General features: G+C 40.1%; 1 protein-coding gene across 9 annotated transcripts in view; it reads left to right on the forward strand.

Moving 5' to 3' along the window:
* REV1 (REV1 DNA directed polymerase) overlaps nt 1-19,650 on the forward strand; it is a 90,402-nt gene that overhangs the window by 25,859 nt on the left and 44,893 nt on the right. For 8 of the 9 annotated variants that reach the window (XR_006343686.1, XM_043918602.1, XM_043918603.1 and 5 more), the window contains 3 exons: nt 430-490; nt 1,864-1,990; nt 14,629-14,797. Coding sequence is in view for 8 of the 9 variants with exons in the window: in XM_043918602.1 (XP_043774537.1) it covers nt 440-490; nt 1,864-1,990; nt 14,629-14,797 (347 nt within the window). In the remaining variant the exon portion in view is untranslated. Of the gene's footprint in view, nt 1-429; nt 491-1,862; nt 1,991-8,619; nt 8,695-14,628; nt 14,798-19,650 lie in introns of those variants that run through there. The other variant, XM_043918607.1, reaches the window with a different exon arrangement.

Here is a 19,650-nt window from a genome sequence, read left to right on the forward strand (position 1 = left end):
GCTTTATATAAGTGGGTGTTAGGACTGATGCTCAGAAATGCATAAAAGTTTTTCCTGTTAAACTTGAAGGGATTTCCCTGGTGGTTCAGTGGTTAAGACTCCGTGCTTCCAATGCAGAGGATACGAGCTCGTTCCCTGATCAGGAAACTAAGATCCCACATGTGCACGGCATGGCCAAAAATAAAAATGAGTTGTAATTAAAGTTTGATATTTCAACCTGATACTTATCTGCAAGGAGTTTTGGGGTGAAGTAGGAGAATTGTACGCCTTGGAAAAATTTCCTCAGTTTTATACTTTCAACTTGAATGAATTGAACATTTGAATTTATTTTACTTTCTCATTTTTCTTTATATTGAAATATAGTATCAATTAGTAGTACAGTCTGTTAAGAAATTGAAGTATTTCTTTTTTTCTTCCCCCCTAATACAGAAGCTCCACCATGAGACGAGGTGGATGGAGGAAGAGAGCTGAAGATGACTGGGAAAAATGGGTGTGTTTTAAAAGAATAAAAATAATTATATTGAACTGTCTAGGTATTCTTCATTCTTCTTTTAGTTTATAATGTGGTTTAAGGTCTTTTCTAAATTGTAAATCGCTTTAGACACCAACTCTGTGTGTGTATTCACAGTATATTGAAAGCTTAAACTTTGAGAAATTTTGTCCTGAGGAAATAAATGTTCTAGTGCACAGAATGTATTATATCATCGTTTTATCACAGATTTGCTAATAATCCTAGATAACAGGAAGACATAGACATCCAGTAACAGGGGATTGGGCAAGTAGGTTATCTTCTGTAGCAAAGAAGAGTATGTACCTGTCATTTAGCTGTGTGCTAACCTGGCAGGATGGTCTTGTGGTATAAAGGAGTATTACATGTGATCCTGTGTGTGTAAAACTTATTGTGTTCTGAGGCACAGAAATAAGCTTTGAAAGTAAGATCCCATACTGTTAGCACTGAATGGATCACAGCTAATTTAAATTTTCTTCTTTTCTGGGAAAAGAAAAAAAATTTTTAATGGCATGTGATATTTGAATAATCAAAAACAGTATTAAAAGTTATTTCCATTTTGGGAAAAATATATACCACTTCTAGACATCTACAATTTTACTTTGAAGACTTATAAATAAAGTGAGATTAATAAGTCTTAATAGATTTAGCTTAATTATTTCAGTGTTCAGGAAAGGTATAGCTGAATTCATAGATTTCTAAATGTCTTTAGCAGACGTAATAATGTTTTTACATTCTTTTTTTAAGTTGGTGTTATAAATTTTAGTACTACTATCAGATTGATTAGATCCAGAACCTAACCACTGAATTGTTTATTGTATTCTTATCCACATGTATGGGTAACTGTGTTGGTTTGTCAAACAGCTTCATTTAACTTGAAGTTTTTGATGTTAAGCTTACTATACAGAGAAGACAGTGGAAGCCAGTCTAAAATATACTCTGACTACTTGTCAAATTTTTAATTGGTTTAAACTTTGTCATAACTTTTGTAGACAAGAGCAATATTCTGTGATATTACGCTTATTCTAGACTTACCTTTTTCCTCTTTTAACATAGTACTTACTGTTGTAAGAATGTGATAGAATTTTTCTTTAATTGGAGGTAACTGCTTTACAATGTTATGGACAGAATTATTAAAAATCGAGTTGACAGGAAAAGTCTCCCTTGACCTGCCTGTTGTATCACCTTGAATTATGGTTTATGTTATCATTATGCCCTATGTCATCCTTGTATGTTGATCACTGTCACAGAGTAAGGTCTTTTTTTTTTTTTTTTTAATTTTAATTTCATTTTAAAATGGGGAGGTGGGAAGGAAATAAAACTTTTATGATTAGTTTACTTTTCTTGAATTCTAGGGTGGGTATATGGCCGCCAAGGTCCAGAAATTGGAGCAACAGTTTCGATCAGACGCTGCTATCCAGAAGGACGGAACTTCATCAACAATTTTTAGTGGAGTCGCCATCTATGTTAATGGATATACAGGTTGACTGCATCTTACCTTTTATTTATCTCATTTTGGCGTGTACCTTTTTTTAGGATTGGGGTGACTTGTTTTAAATTCTGTTTTTAATTGTTTATCTTGCATATAAAAAAGATAGAAGTAAGACCCTCTGCTTAGATACTCCTTCCTCACGCTTTCTTTCCATCTCCCCTCGGCTTGCCATGGTCTTATTTTAATTTTTATCAAAGCACATGGTTTTTTTAAAAGTCAGACGAAGTTTAAAATGAAAAGTTGTAGTCCTCCTGCTTAAACAGCTCATCACACGTGTGGGGCTTTGTAAACTGTGAGCCTCGAAGAGGGGGGCCTTGTAGGGACCCTTCCCTGGGGACTCTTCAACTGTAATTGTCCAGAGGTCCTTTGGGGCTGGTGGGGGAATGGGTGGGGCGTGTGTCAGGCTCTCTGCATCCCGTCTTGAGAAGGGTGTAAACGCAGCAGCTGGCATCTGGTTGCCAACAGGAAAGGTGAGGGCCCAGTTCTCACTGTTTAGGAAGCAGAATCTCATTTACTCTCCTGCTGTATTTTTTTCCTCCTGTTTCCCTCCTGTCCTCCTGCCATGCCTGTTGTCGTTGAGTCCAGTGTCTAGAAGGGAAAGGATGGTTTTTCTCTGTGAGTTGGAGAGGAGATTGAGAATTTTAGTTCACAATGTCAGCCATCAGCTTCCTGTTTTACCAGCCATCCAAGGGCCCACTTTTCCCCTCCATTTCTTAGTTGGCCGTTAGCTACTTGTTTTTAAGGTCTCCGTGAACCAATTCCTGTTGGTTGTGTCTCCCTGCTCTTGGTGGGGGTGGCTCCTTGCATTTATTCACATCCTGGCGTTTATTGGATCTTACTGTAGCTGCCGGTTTACAGACAGGAGCAAGAGCGCCATTTCCACATTCACTACTCCTGTGTCCTTGGTGCCCCTGCAGTCTTGTGGGTAACTTGGGGTATTTGTTGATTAAAGTTAGGTTTCAGTTAAGCAATAATGTTGCCTGGTTGCATTTTATCAGACATCATTGACAATTTAGTCTAGGAATGCTAACTCAAAGCCAGTGCTGCTGCAACTTTGGGAAAATTCACATGCAGCTTTTCTACATAGGCATCTTAGAACATTCAAACTCCACAGACTTTCATGAGATGCATTATAAAAGACTAAAGATGTTAATAAAAAGACATAAACATTACTTGTTACATTAGCCAGTTTGGAAGTCTCCAGTTTACAGGGGCACCCTCATTTACATAAGAGGAAGAAGAGGAGATTCTTTGTATGAGGGAGAAGAAAATGAATGTTGTAGTAATCACTACCATGGTTGACAATTTGGAATTCCAATTTACTTTCATCACTAATTTGTATGTGACTGTTCGACATTTTCTTGTTTGGACCTTTTATTATCCCTGTCCTTTCCTTTAAGATAGGGATAATAATATAGTTTTTATTCTTGGTTTTGTTAGGATTACAGTATAATTCCATAAGTAAAGTTCCATTAAGTTGACTTTTATAGGGATATGCAAGTTGTCGTGGTATAATTGTTTTTAGAAAAAATTTCCACTTGCAGTGACTGCTTTGCAGCTTTATAGGTGAAACAGAATCTAAGATCTCTGTGATGACTCCGCAAGTAAAGACTAGTGCTTTGGAGTCATTGAGACAGTGGGGAAACTCTATGATAATGTTGACTCTTACTCACGCTCCTCACAGACTTTAACTGATGTTCCAGGTTTCCTTGATTCCTTTAAAGCTCCCTGTTCTGCTATATGAGCTTCTCTTTGGTGATCCCCATCCCTTCCAACATAGTTTAGAGATAAGATCCCGCATCTTCTGGATACTCTGCCTCTGTTAACTTATTCTCTCTTCTCTTTTTCCTCCCAAACAGCATCTTTTCCCTTCTAAGTTCACTTCTTTGCCTTCCAACTTTTTTTTTTAATTAAAAATTTTTTTGACTATGGATTCACACACAGAAAAAATACAGAGAGAGACCATGACTCTTGTCCACTTTTCCACAGTGTAATATCTTTAAAAAGATAGTACTCTTATCAACCAGGATAGAGTATGGATGATATGGATACAGTCAAGATGCAAAACTTTTCACACAAGGATCCTCGTGCTTCACTTCTGTAGCCACTCTGCTCCTTCCTTAAGCACCTGGGGACTGCTAGTCTGGCCACCATTCACGTACTTTTTCAATTCAACAATGTTACATAAATAGAACATACAGTACGTTACCTTCTGGAATTAATTGGCTTTTTTTACTCAGCATAATATTCTGGAGAGTCATCCAAGTTGTTGTGTTTATTATTAATTTTATCCTTCTTATTACCGAGCTGTATTCCATGGTATGAATGTTTCCACAGATTAACCATTGACCCATTTAAGAATGTCTGGATCATGTCCTCTTTTTGACTGTGAGCACTCATGTACGAGTTTTTGTGTGAACATAAGAGTGCAGTTGCTGGGTTATATGGTTGAAGTTGCGTGGTTTTTATTTTTCTAAGAAGCAGCCAAACTCTTTCCCAAGTGGCTGTACGATTTACATTCCCACGAGCAATTTATGGGCGATTCCGTTTTTCTGCATCCTTGTTAGGATTTAGTGATTTGTTTTAAACATTTAATAGGTATGTAGTGATATCTCTTTGTGGTTTCAGTCTGTATTCCAGTTGCTCCACATCCTCATCAGCATTTTGTAAAGACAGGCTGGGTTTTTGTGGTTTTAATGTAGGTATTCTAACAGATGTGCAGTCCATCTCGTGGCTTTAGTCTGTGTTTGCTGCTGGCTAGTGATGCCGAGCCTCCTTGCATGGGTTGCTTTGCCACCTGCCGATTCTCTTCAGTGAACTGTCTGTACGTGTCCTTTGCCTGTTTTCCAGTTGAATTGCTTGGTTTTTTACTGTTGAATTTTGAGGGTTCTTTGTTCTCAGTACTGCTCCTTTGTCAGATACGTGGTTTGCAAATGTTGTCTCCCAGTCTGTGGTTTGTCTTTCTCGCTCTTCACACAGTCTTTTGCGGAACAGAAGTTTTTTATTTTGATGGGATCCAGTTTATCAACCTCTACTTTTACGGATTGTGCTTTCAAGTCAAAAATCTTTGCTTGGTCCTAGATCCCAAAGATTTTCTCCTAGTTTTTTCTAAAAATTATACAGGTTTATGTTTCATATTTAAACTCATGGACCATATTGATTATTTCTGTTTGTTTTTTGTGACCTGTGGATATCCACTTGCTCCGGCACTGTTTGTTGAAAAGGCTGTTGTTCTTCCTCCATTTTGTACTTTTCTCAAAAATCAGTTGGCCGTATTTGGGTGGGTCTGTTTCTGGGTTCTGTTTTCTGCCCCACTGAAATATGCGTCTGTCTGTTCACCAGTTCCACATATCTTGATTATGGTCCTATATAGTAAGCTGTAATATCAGGTATATTATTTCGGTTTTATTCTTTGTCAAGATTGTTCTAGCTATTTTTTTGAGCCTGTGCTTTTCCACATAAAATTTAGGGGAAGTTTTTCTGTGTCTACAAAATAGGTGCCTTGCTGGGATTTTGGTAGGAATGACATTAAACCTATAGTTGAATTTAGGAAGAATTGACATCCTTGTTAAGTTTTCCAGTCTTTAAACCTTTCATCCCATTTTACTCTACGTTGATTAATTAAGCAAATATATTTTTTATGCTGCTTGTGTGTTAGGGATTGTGTTTGAACAGAGATGACAATGGTGGAGAATATGAATTTTGTGATGAAAAAGTCAATTTCTGAGCATTAGATACGGACAGAGGCAAGAGGTGGCAACACAGACAAAAGTAAGCCTTTGAGGTAGAATTGACTTTTTAAACTGGTTCTGGGTAAATCGATGTTTCTGGATGAAGCTGGGTAAAGGCATTCTTGTCCTGACCCTCACCTCCATTTTCACCTTGACACCCTCTGACTGTGGTCAGCAGGGCTGTTCTGACATCTCAGTTCCCTCTGCTGCTGTTCGTGCTGTCACTGTGATCATAGCTCCTCGCCTCACTTCTGTAACCTGGAGTCAGATTCATTCATTAATTAGATTTGCCTCCTTCCCTAAGCTTGGTCCATAGTGTATACATCTCAGAGCATTTTGGCTAGAAAACAAAACACCTGAGTGTCGTTTTGTTTTGTCAGGTTTCTAAATGTATTAAGTTTTGAGGAGTCAGAAAGCCCGTTTTGTGTAGTGACCCCTGGGCCTCCATTCAGCCCTTCTCCTCCAAGTCTTGATCATTCACGCCTCGGTCAGATATTACCTTCTCCAGGAGACTTTCCCTGATCAGCTTTGTCTAAAATAAATTTCTCATCTCTTATCCAGCTTTGTTTCTCTTCATAGAGTTTCCTTGCACTCGAGCTGGTATTTATCCGGGTTACTTTCTGTCTGCCCAGGGGAGCGCCGACGGGAGTACCAAGGGCCCGGAGCTTGCGCAGCACGTTGTGAGGTCTCAGTAAATATCAGCTGAGCGTGTGAGTGCGTGCCAGGGTGTCATGCTTGCACATCAGAATGTTAAAATGTGTTCACTTGTGTGCTAATTCAACTCCATTTTCTTAAGTCTCTAGTTTTTAAATAAGACACTGGCCACACTCTAGGCTTACTGGATTGTAATCTCTGGGAGACGGGCCCTGGGTATGTTTATCTTGGTGAAAGCTTGGGTCAGCTAGTGCTTCAGATATAGGGAGCTGTAATTGCTCTTCTGTGAGGTTGGATCAGGATAGTTAATACGGAAAGAAGTGTTTGGGTAATTTTCTGCCTTTTTCAGTAGGTGGATCAGAGACCAGGTCTGGGGACTTTGGCACTACTGAATTCTGTGGAAAAATGGGGCAGGCAGAGACATTCTGCAAATATGACTGCAAAATGAAATGGGAATATACACATACAACAGACTGATGTTCTAAGTGGTAGAGATCTGTTTGAAAACTGAACCTTTAACATTGATGTTTTCTGAGCATACAAATGTGACTTAGGGACAGAGCCCGTTTAATACTCTGATCTAATTCTTTTGAAATGGATGCCTTCCAGGAGTTATTTTCTGTGGATCCATACATGCTGTCTCCTCCCATTTCCTGTGGGACTCTGATCTTGTGAATCCAGGAATGGAGGAATTTAACCTCCTATGTGGGAGAGACTTACTGTGTTAGTTTATACCATTCCCTGTAATTTTGCCAGAGTCTGAAAGGTATTTGCTCCTATTAGAGGTTCTTTAGGCTTTTGAAACTTTTCTTCAGTTTTTGTTTGGTTGAGTGTATGTGGCTTTTAGCTGAATTTGGTAGTAAGTCTCACGCACTTGCTGAGGAGAGTGGATGGCCACTGGAGAAAGTCATGATGGACAGAGCTCAGAAGACCAAGAGTCTGCACAGTGGTGGGTGATTGTGGATACATCCTCTCATTTCCTCAGCAGTCAACACAGTGCTAAACTATCTTTCTCATTTACAGGACTGTGAAACTCAAATGAAATAGTGAAGGGTGTTACCTACTGTAAGACCATAGGAGGTGTAAACAGCTATTGGCTTACTTCTTCCTATCATGCATGTGACACGGCCAGTATTTAGTCAAGCTCTTTGGATGTGCAGAGTGAAATGGTGTGCATAGACTGTTTTCTCAATAAAGATCAAAGAAAACTTTTGTACAAGATTTTAAAATTTATAGAATGTGTTTGTTTATAGGATATGTTTTAGCCGAGTGAGCAACCTTTTTATAAGTTGTGCCCAGAGACTTGTCAGTGGTCTTCAATGGCTGTTCTGATGTTACGTGATGGCATTTACTGTGGCAGAATTTCACATGTGGAGCTTTAGGCCTAAACTGTGGTCCTTTTACCTTTTCTGTGCTTAAGTTGTTTCTTAATATGGTTGGTTTTAATTAATGTTAAACTTTGATTGCATACAGAATATTCCCGAAGAATGTTCTGTAAAATTAACAATAGGAATATTACAGAATATAATTGTTACAGATTTGCAAAGTATTTTTTATAAAATATTTGTAAGTTTTAAAAATTGTGCCATTCTATTTAGTGAGAAATATAGATAGCTTAGATAAATTATTTTCTAGTTGATCAAATGTTCTTTGATGTATCTTGTTTGTCAAGCAGGGATACATGTAACATAGAAAAGAAAGGTGTATTATGTTGTTCAACCTATAAGAGACATTTTAGAACTTATTTTTAGATTTTTTAAAACTTGAAATGTTGCCGTGTTACAGTCCTCTTACCTGAAGTTGGTCTCCTTTGTAGAAACATCTTTCAGGATGCTGAAGGAGCTCAGAATTTTGGTTTAAAGGGATGTTTCATTGGGATTTTAATTTGCATTTCTCTAATGATTAGTGATGTCAAGTGTCTTTTCATATGCTTGTTGGCCATATGTATATCATCTTTAAAGTCCTTTGGCCATTTTTAAATTGGACCTTTTGTTCTTGTTGAATTTCTGTTCTTTTTTATATAGTCTATTAACTCCTCCTCAGAGTGATCTCAGTTTGCAGATATTGCTTCCAGTCCCACAGGTTGTGTCCTTCATGTACAGAAGTTTTGCATTTTCATGTAGTCTAGTTTATCTGCTTTTCTTTTTGTTGCCTGTGCTTTTGGCATTGTATCTGAGAAATCATTGCTGAATCCAGTGTCATAAAGCTTGTCCCCTGTGTTTTCTTCCATTTAGGTCTTTCGTCCATTTGAGTTAATTTCTGTCATGTTATAAAGTCGCTTCATTCTTTTGCCCGTGGCTGTCCGGCAGGTGTGTTGGTTTTTTATTTATTATTTTTGGCTGTGCTAGGCCTTTTGTTGCTTTCTTTTGGCACAGGCTTTCTCTGGTAGTGGCGAGCTGGGTCTGCCCTTTGTTGGAGGGCACAGGCTTTTCATTGCAGTGACTTCTCTTGCTGTGGAGTGCAGGCTCTAGGCGTGTGGGCTTTGGTAGTTACGGCCCACGGGCTCAGTAGGTGTATCTCGAGGGCCCTAGAGCGTGCAGGCTCCAGCAGTTGGGGCACACAGGCTCACTCGCTCCGTGGCATGTGCAGTCTTCCCAGACCAGGGATTGAACCCATGTCCTTTGCATTGGCAGGTGGATTCCTACCCACTGCGCCACCAGGGAAATCCCCACATGTGTTTTTTATTGACCCTTTTCCCCCACTAATTTTTTCTGTTCTATCACTACACAATCAACATTTAAATAGTGTACCTTGATGTTTTTGGTCTTCATTTGATGCAAGTGCATTTTTTGTACCTTACGTTGGTTTCTGTTCTTTTCATTAGCATGTGACGTTTAAAGCATTCCCAGTACCTCCATAAATAAAACCTGCACAGAAGTCATGATTATCCAAATTATCCAGAACATGCTTGTTGTTTTGGTTTTGGTAAGAATAACATTGCAGTGACATTAATAACCTTGCAAAGAACATGTATGCCAAGACTGTTGTTGAATTCCAATCTTGGAATCACCAGTAGTGAGGATTAAGTGAGATAGAGTGTGGAAGTACATGACTGACTAGGTGTTGCATTACTGTGAATTCTCTTTCCTCAGTTCTTTTTATCTGCTTATGACTATAAAACAGGAAATGACAGTTTCATTTCGTTCAGCAGAGAGGTGGTGTGTTTTAATCAAATTTATATATATATATATATGTTGGTGCTACTAGAATGGACACATGTTAAGTGTCTGCTGACTATAGGAAAGAAAAAATAATATTTTCAAGTTTAATTCTTACTGTGATCATGTGTAAAAACGTTCCCTTGTTATTTTGTGCAGGAATTATGTATTGGGGCTTCCCAGGTCGCTCAGTGGTGAAAGAATCCACCTGCCAATGCAGGAGACACAGGTTCAGTCCCTGGTTGGGAAGATCCCCTGCAGGAGGAAACGGCAACCCACTCCAGTATTCTTGCCTGAGAATCCCGTGGACAGAGGAGCCTGGCAGGCTACAGTCCCTGGGGTCACAAAGAGTTGGACATGACTTAGCAACTTAACATGCATGAAATCATGTATTGAGAGCACATACTCTGTTTCAGGATATGCCAAGTATTGTGTAAATTGCTGTTCAGACATTTTGTTAAATATAATGGCTTAGGGAAACTGTCAACTGATCTTAAATTTCTATATCAAATATTTAGAATTATTGCTAGTAAAAGTCGTGAAATTCCACATGATTGCCCAGTTGCTTTGTTAAGAGGTTTCCTGAGCATATTGCTCATATATCGTGGTAGCTTTTGCCGACCACTGCCTTTCCTCATAGTGAAGCTGCAGTTGAAAAGAATAGATTACACTTTTCAAATCTGTCTTTGATCTTCTGGCTGGTACTTCGTTTTAATCGCTTCTTTTTTTGTTTTTTAAGAGATTCTTCTATTTATTTACTTTTGGCTCTCTGGGTCTTCGCTGCTGCCTGGGCTTGTCTCTCGCTGTGGGGAGTGGGGCCTGCGCTCTCGCTGCTCTCAAGGGCTTCTCGTTGCTGTGGCTTCCCTTGGGTGGGGCACGGGCTCTAGGGCTCGTGGGGTTTGGTAGCTGTGGCTCCCGGGCTTTAGAGCACGGGCTCAGTCATTGGGGTGCACGGACTCAGTTGTTCCTCCGAATGTGGAATCTTCCAGACCGGGGGTCCAACCCATGTCTCCTCTACTGGCAGGTGGGTTCTGCAACCACTGAGCCACCGGGGAAGCCCTACTGGCTGATATTTTAGTGGGCAGTTTGGGAGTTGATGTTGGCAGTTCAGGGTGTGTGATGGTACACATATAAGCACACTTAAATATGTAATGAATACATGTATAGTAATGATAATGGTGATAATATTGCTTATTGAGGGAATAATATCAGTGAAGACCCCTTGAATCTTTGATCCCGTTAACAAATACTATTTACATGCAATAGTATCAGATGTAGAACTTCCTTTATAGAGTACAAACTAAATGAAGCAGGAGTCTGGAAAAAAAAGTATCATAAAAGATGGTTTATTTTAACCAGGTCGTTACTTTTTTCTTTTTGGTTGTAGAATTGACTTTGTAATACTGATTTTTGTTTTCCATGGTGGTGTTTGATGTAATGGAATCTACTTGTAACGGAATGTGAGGCAGTGATAGAGAATTTGTCCAAAAGCTAAATAAATTCCTTATGTTTTAAATCTGAAAGGAATACTAGAGATCATTTGTTCCATTTATCCCATTTGACCTTCATCACACTGAACCACAGATGGTGGGAAGCCTGTGTGGGGGTCACCAGCTAGTTCTCACAGCCGGGCTAGCACTCAGGACTTCCACTTCCTGCACTATTTGCCCTGTACCACATTCTGTTGCCACAAGTAGAGACCTTGCTTGCTTTTAGTACTTTCTGTTGTGTGACTTTAAACTTCTTCAGTTTTGTACTTGTTAAGTGTATAAGACATTGTAGTTTATTCGATAGGCAGGATATGAGTTGTTGACCTACTTTTTCTGATGTCCCGCTAATTTATATGTATTTTTTCCACCATTTACATTATTCTGCTTTCTGTTCCTTTACCTGTAAAATTGGGCATAGTGTGACCTGCTTTGCTTTTAGTCTCCAGATTTTGTTTGCTGGAGATAATGGTTTTAGTGCCTAGAATTGTATGATAACTTTGTAAGCGATCTTAACTATCATCCAGTCTCACCTCTGATATTGATTCTTCTAGACTGAGAGCATGGTGTGTCTTCCCATCATTTCTGTCATCTTCAGTTTCTTTCATCAGCGTCTTACAGTTTTCTGAGTACAGGTCGTCTTTCTCCTTAGGTAGGTTTATTCCTAGGTATTTTATTCTTTCTGATGAGATGGTAAATGGGGTTGTTAATCTCTGTTGCTGATGTTTTGTTCCTAGTGTACAGAGATGCAGTGGATCTCCATTATACTGATTTTGTGATCTGCTTTACCGAAGTCACTGATGAGCTCTGCTGGCTTTCTGGTAGCATCCCAATTGTGTCCTGTCACCTGCAGATAGTGACAGTTTTACTTTTCCAGGTTGGGTCCCTTCTGTTCCTTTCTCTTTTCTGATTGCTGTGGCGAAGACTTCCAAGACTATATTGAATAAAAGTGCTTAGAGTGGGCATCCTTGTCTTGTTCCTAATCTCAGAGGAAATGCCTTCAGCTTTTCTCCATTGAATATGGTGTTAGCTCTGGGTTTGTCATACACAGTCTTTATTATGTTGAGCTGTGTTCCCTTTGTGCCCACTTTGTGAAGAGTTTTTAATAATAAATGGATGTTGAATTTTCTTAAAATTTTTTTCTTCATCTATTGATATTTATCATATGGTTTTTATGCTTCAGCTTGTTGATGACTGAGTTTTGAATGTTGAAAAATTCTTGCATCCCTGGGTTAAATCCCACTCGATCATGTTGTGTGATCTTTTTAATGTATTGTTTGAGTTGGTTTGCTAGTACTTTGTTGGGGGTTTTTGCATCTGTGCTCATCAGTGATACCAGCCTGTAATTTTCTTTTTTTGTGATGCCTTTGGCTGGTTTTGTTATCAGGATGATGGTGGCCTCATAAAAGGAGTTGAGAAGTGTTCCTTCCTTCAGAAGGACAGGTGCTAGCTCTTCCCGGTGGCTTGGTAGGATCCCCTCTGAGGCCGTCTGGCCCTGGGTCTTGCTTGTCGGGTGTCTGGCCGCTGCTGCGTGGGCTCTGTCCCAGCACAGCGAGTGGGGCTGCTCTCCCCTTGTGGCCGCGGGCGTCGACTACAGTGGCTTCTCGCGGCAGAGCGCGGGCTCCAGGCGTGCGGGCTCCCTGCTTGTGGCTCCCGGCTCAGGTGCTCCTCGGCACGCGGGCTCACAGTGTCCCCTCTCTGCAAGGCGATTCTTAGCCACTGGACCGCCAGAGAAGCCTTTCTTGGGAGTTTCTAAATTACTGATTCAATTTCAGTACTAGTAATTGGTCGGTTCATGTTTTCTGTTTCTTCCTGGTTCAGTCTTGGGAGATTATTCCTGTCTGAGAATTTGTCCATTTCTTCTAGGTTGTCCATTTTATTCATGTATAGCTGCTCACAGTAGTCTCTTAGGAGTCTTTGTATTTCCATGGTGTCCATTTTAACTTTTTTCATTTCTGATATTATTTGTCTTTATGATTTTTTTCTTTCTACTAACTGAGTTCTGTTTGTTCATCTTTCTCTAGTTACTTTAGGTGTAAGGTTAGGTTGTTCATGATAAAAACCCTTACCAAAACTCCTGTTAAGGGAACATGTTTCTTCTTCTAAAGACCCAAACTCACCGAATTAGTTATTCTAATAAAGGTACTCATTTAAGTGCTTGGATTTGTATTATTTGTGCTTAAAGACAGTCTATTGCTTGAATAACCAAGAAGATACGCAAGCTTCCTGTGGATATCACCCCCGCCCCCACCCCGCCAATAGCTACTGCTGTGGGAGGTGTGATGCAGAGTCTTCCTTGTGGCTCAGCTGGTAGAGAATCCACCTGCTATGCGGGAGACCCGGGTTGGATCCCTGGGTTGGAAAGATCCCCTGGAGAAGGGAAGGGCTACCCACTCCAATATTCTGGCCAGGAGAATTGCAAGGACTGTATAGTCCATACGGTCGCAAAGAGTCAGACATGACTGAGTGACTTTCACTTTCCTTTCCTTTTCTTAGGATAAAAATTAAAAGAAATAGAAGAGCTATTGAAAATAATTAGTTTAATGTGATACTAGTAATGCCAGTCATAACATAACTTTTGTGAGTCAGACATTTTTATGGGAAAGCATAAACCACATTGATTCATATTTATTTTTTTGCAGTTTTACTAAGAATGAAATAATTTGAAACAGAATTGGGGATAAAACAGTGCTTCTTGGTTGGCAGTTCCTTTTTTTTATTTGGTTTGGTTTATTTTTTGGCTTTGATGCAAGTTCATATTAGGAAACCAAATAGGATTATTTTAACTTTTCTTATATTTTCTTAAATAAAACTTTAGATAGCTTCATAGGAGTAAAGTCTTAACAAGCCCTACAGTAAGTCTGCTTATAGTAAGTATTTTTAAGCATAACAAAAATATCACGGTCATATAGCTGTGGTAAAAATCCTCACCGTTTCATAATACTGCACTGTTGTCAGTATCAGATTCATTACTTGAGGAGCCTGTCTGCTCTTTAGGCGTCTCTTGTCAGTAGATGTTTTTGGTTTTGCTTTTCTAAGATTTTTTTTTATGTGGATGAGTTTTTAAAAAATAGTTCATTTTGGTTGCATTGGGTCTTTGTTGGCGCATGGCCTTTTCTCTCGTTGCAGTGAACGGGAGCTCCTCTGTAGTTGTGGTGCACAGATTCTCTTTGTGGTGACTTCTCTTGAGCACAGAGTCCAGGGTGAGCGGGCTTCGGTAGTTGCGGCTTCTGGGCTCTAGAGCGCAGACTTAGTAGTTGTGGCACATGGGCTTAGTTGCTGTGTGGCATATGGGATCACCCCAAACCAGGGATTGAACCCAAGTCTGCTGCACTGGCTGGGGGGTTCTTTATCACTGAGCCACCAAGGAAGCCTGGCAGTGCATGTTCTTGTGTTGGTTGACTATTAGTAGCCAGGAGAATCAGAATTCAAGCTGTGCTGAATAATGCAAAATAGCTCTATCACAGCACAGCCAAGGAGAAGGTGAACCAGTGATGTGTTCTTTAAATCATCCAGTTGAAGGGATTGTTCAGCCAGTGCTCTACTTATACTTTCTTAGGTATAAAACTTTCAGCATGTTTTATTATTAATTTTACAGACCCATCTGCTGAGGAATTGAGAAAGCTAATGATGTTGCATGGAGGCCAGTATCACGTGTATTATTCCAGATCCAAAACAACACACATCATTGCCACAAATCTTCCTAATGCCAAAATCAAAGAGTTAAAGGGAGAAAAAGTAATTCGACCAGAATGGATTGTGGAAAGGTAAGTTTAATTTTTAATTAAAGCGTTTTTAGAAATTGGAATGCTTATTTGTATTATAAACCCTTACCTAACCTGCGGTGCCTTTTAACTTAAGGGTGAAGAGTAATCAATGTCTTAAACAACACGGCTCTGCTCCTTGGGTGGCTCAGTGGTAAAGAACTCGCCTGCCAATGCAGGAGACACAGGTTCGATCCCTGGGTCAGGTCAATCCCCTGGAGAAGGAAATGGCAACCCAGTTTAGTATTCTTTCCTGGGGAATCCCATGGACAGAGGAGCCTGGTGGGCTCCAGTCCCTGGGGTTGCAAAAGAGCTGAACATGACTTAGCAACTAAACAACAACTGTACTCCTTAGCCTTGCATAGTAGTTCAGGTGCCTGTGGTCTGAGGTCAGTGTTCCTGCATCCTCAGCTCCCAGAACTTAGGGAAGACGACTCAAGGAAGAGCAGGAGACAGTGATGGAAGGGCTTGACGAAGCATGTTACTCATTCAGCAAATGTTCGTGCACCTGTTATCAGTAGGCAGTGTTCTTTGTACTTGGGAAATACATCATTGAGCAAAACAGAGTACCTCCCCTACTTCTTGGAGCTTACATTCTACTGGGGGAAATAGATAATAAACAATATGTGAGTAAGTTTATATCATATTTTAAAATTTAGTACATGCTAAGGGGGAAAAGATGAGGATAATGTGGACCTGAAGTTCTTGGAGAGGGGAGCAGTTTGCAGTATTATTAATAACCTATTTTTCAGTTGTTGCAGTTCCTTGACTGTTGTTTGGAATTGGTGTGTTGTAAATCAGTGGTGGCCATTCTTAGTAACTTCCTAACATAAAATACATCATCTGAAATTTGAGGATGAGCTAGAACTTAAGTGATTCACATGTAATTTATGAGTGATTGAAAGTTAAAAGTGAAAGTATTAAAGTCATAATTTTATGCATGAATGGATTGTAATCAGTATGTGAGAGAATGGTCAGATTATATAGTGGAGTGTTAATGACACAAACTTAGAAATTATTTTAAGTCAACTGCCAAAGCTTTTCTTACCCCAAATTTCATTAATTCTGACACCATAAACTAATTTGTTTGGTAGATTTAGACTTGTTCAGGTCTTCTGTATCGCAGATCCAGCAGCATAGATTCACACGAGGCAGTATGTGGAAAGGCTGTGCTGGGCTCTGGAAACAGACCTGGGTTCATGTGCCAGCTCAGCTCTTCAGGGCCCCTGCATCTTGGATGGTAACAGGAGCGGGGGTGTCGCCATTCTGAACCTTGTCTCCTCATTTGTAGAAGATCACTGTCTACCTGTTAGGGTTATGTGAAAACTAGAAATAATTCATGCAAACTGCCTAGCACAATGCTTCACGTATTACAGAGGCATAATACGGAAGAAGCTGCTGCTGCTGTGCTATTTTATTTTTACTCTATAAACATGACCAAGTATTAGAAAAATGAATTCCAGAAGCTCAAAGGTACATTTAGGGAAAAAGTGCATTTGGCTTCCAGAAAGCCAAATTATTTATATAAACTGGGGGTTTTTTAATTTAAGTCTTGGTGTATTGAGTTGAAGACTCATCCCTGGAACATGTTTGTGCTGTGTTCCGAGGACCCAGTCACTGTTCATTATATAGGATTTATCCACATGGGTTTTAGTGGTGTGTCTTCTTAAAAAGGAATTGTGAAATTTTTTTATAAGAGGTTAGTTTTATTTCAGAGTTCCACTGTGTGTGGGCACTTATACACAGTCATTTCATTGTTCTGGGGCTGGAATTTTGATCTGGGGGTGTTAGTTTGGCTTTGGGAGGAATAGGGGAGATTGTGGATGATAGGAAAGGGAGGTGAAGAGGGCCCTGGCTGGGTGTAAGTTGACGTGTTTAGAAAATGGTGGACTTCATGACAGCTCTTTCTTTATAATGACTCTTTTTTGCTGAATGCAGCTAGATGGGTAATTCAATAATAAATGCAGCTGAGGCAGTTACAAGTTATAAAATACACCTTCAGACCTAATGATCTGTTTTTAAATAACTGAAGTGACTATGGAATCATGATTATGTGGTGTATTTGCTTTATGTGGTAGATGAGAAGGCAGGACAGATAAGGTTAACTGATTTGCCCAAGTGACAGAATTCAGAATCCAGATTCCTGACTCATCATTGGGTCTGCTCTTTGCCATTTAATTAAGTCGTTATAGGAGAACTGGCTCGCTCATCTCTATAGAAATGGATCAGTCGGCGCTGTGCCCTAATAGATGACATAAATGCCCGGTGGCTGTAATGTCATAAGCATGGGCTTCTCCAGGGTAAATCAGAGCTGTTTGCTTCCACACTCTTAATCCCAGCCTTGTTCATCTCTTGTCCTCTGCAGTGCTTTAATGAGAGTTTATTATACTTAAAAATTTGAACATTATATTAGCTATTTAAAGGGTGATATATGGTATTCTCTTCTATAATTGGTTTTCCTGTTTTTGGTTTGAGCAGTTTAAAAAGTGACTAACACTTCTAAGTGTGCAGGTTGATTACTTTGATTCAAATTCCCTGGTGCCTGTGTAGGTGCCATTAAACCTGAGTTAATACAGGCATGATTACGAGGTCATGACTTCGAAGAGGCAGGGGAGTTCTTTAATGAGAAGCCTGTGTGCATTAGTTTAAGTTCTGAGTTATGTTACTGAAGGCTTTGCCTTGTGAATCTTATGGTTGTTTATGGTATAGTATGAGTTTGTGATTTTCACATTTTTGTTAATCCCTTTCTTCAGACAATTTGGTGTGGAAATTTGAAGTGTGAAGTAGTTACAGAAGCCGCTCTGGTCACCTCTCTGACTCATCAGGGCGCAGCACAGTAGAAACCATGGTTTTGTTCTCGTCGTCCACTTTGCATCAAGTCTCCATGGCGAGAGAGCCTGGTTCTCACGGGCTGGGCTGTGAGGAGAGAGGGTCCTGTTCATGCCAGCCCACAGGGTCTTCTCATGGGAGGAACTGGCTCCCAGGCAGCACGCCCTTCCTGAGCGTCACATGCTTGTGTGTCTGTCACGTAATTGTGATGCCATGAAGGCCTCGTGCTTCAGGTGGAATAAAGCTGTTTCTAATTACACTCAACGTAATTATTAGAGTGCCTATTGAGATCAAATATAAGCTGACTGCAATTTTATCTCATGATTTCCCCCTTATGTTTCTGTGTCTTGCCTCAATTCTTAATAGAAAATATGCATGATTCTCATTTCTAGTCTAGATTTGCATTTTAAAAAAATTTTTTACCTTGAGTGTTTACTTTTTTCTCTCACTACACTACAGAATTCTTCTCAAATTATTTTTACTTGGCCAGCTACCCAGTACACACATTTCAGTCCCCCCCACCCCATGTTGTAGATAATATTTATAAGAAAATATATTCTTGGTTATCCCAAAGAAAGGCAATGCCAAAGAATGCTCAAACAACCGCACAGTTGCACTCATCTCACATGCTAATAAAGTAATACTTAAAATTCTCCAAGCCAGGCTTCAGCAATACGTGAAGCATGAAATTCCAGATGTTCAAGCTGGCCTTAGAAAAGGCAGAGGAACCAAAGATCAAATTGCCAACATCTGCTGGATCATTGAAAGGGCAAGAGAGTTCCAGAAAAACATCTACTTGTGCTTTATTGACTATGCCAAAGCCTTTGACTGTGTGGATCACAATAAACTGTGGAAACTTCTGAAAGAGATGGGAATACCAGACCACCTGACCTGCCTCTTGAGAAACCTGTATGCAGGTCAGGAAGCAACAGTTAGAACTGGACATGGAACAACAGACTGGTTCCAAATAGGAAAAGGAATACGTCAAGGCTGCATATTGTCACCCTGCTTATTTAATTTATATGCAGAGTATATCATGAGAAACGCTAGGCTGGAGGAAGCACAAGCTGGAATCAAGATTGCCGGGAGAAATACCAATAACCTCAGATATGCAGATGACACCACCCTTTTGACAGAAAGTGAAGAACTAAAGAGCCTCTTGATGAAAGTGAAAGAGGAGAGTGAAAAGTTGGCTTAAAGCTCAACATTCAGAAAACTAAGATCATGGCATCTGGTCCCATCACTTCATGGGAAATAGATGGGGAAACAGTGGCTGACTTTATTTTTTTGGGCTCCAAAAGCACTGCAGATGGTGACTGCATCAATGAAATTAAAAGATGCTTACTCCCTGAAAGGAAAGTTAGGACCAACCTAGACAGCATATTAAAAAGCAGAGACATTACTTTGCCAACAAAGATCCGTCTAGTCAAGGCTATGGTTTTTCCAGTAGTCCTGTATGGATGTGAGAGTTGGACTATAAAGAAAGCTGAGCACTGAAGAAATGATGCTTTTGAACTGTGGTGTTGGAGAAGACTCGTGAGAGTCCCTTGGACTGCGTGGAGATCCAACCAGTCCGTCCTAAAGGAGATCAGTCCTGGGTGTTCATTGGAAGGACTGATGCTGAAGCTGAAACTCCAATGCTTTGGCCACCTGAGGTGAAAAGCTGACTCATTGGAAAAGACTCTGCTGCTGGGAAAGATTGAGGGCAGAAGAAGAAGGGGACGACAGAGGATCAGGTGGTTGGATGGCATCATTGACTCGATAGACATGGGTTTGGGTGGACTCTGGGAGTTGGTGATGGACAGGGAGGCCTGGCATGCTGTGATTGATGGGGTCGCAAAGAGTCAGACACAGCTGAGCAACTGAACTGAACTGAACTGAAGGGAAAACCACCAGACCATTTTGGTATGACCTAAATCAAATCCCTTATGATAATACAGTGGAAGTGACATTAGATTCAAGGGATCTGATCTGATAGAGTGCCTGAGGAGCTATGGACAGAGGTTTGTGACATTGTACAGGAGGCA

This window comes from Cervus elaphus, chromosome 11, assembly GCF_910594005.1.
Source record: "Cervus elaphus chromosome 11, mCerEla1.1, whole genome shotgun sequence".
Classification (NCBI taxonomy): domain Eukaryota; kingdom Metazoa; phylum Chordata; class Mammalia; order Artiodactyla; family Cervidae; genus Cervus; species Cervus elaphus.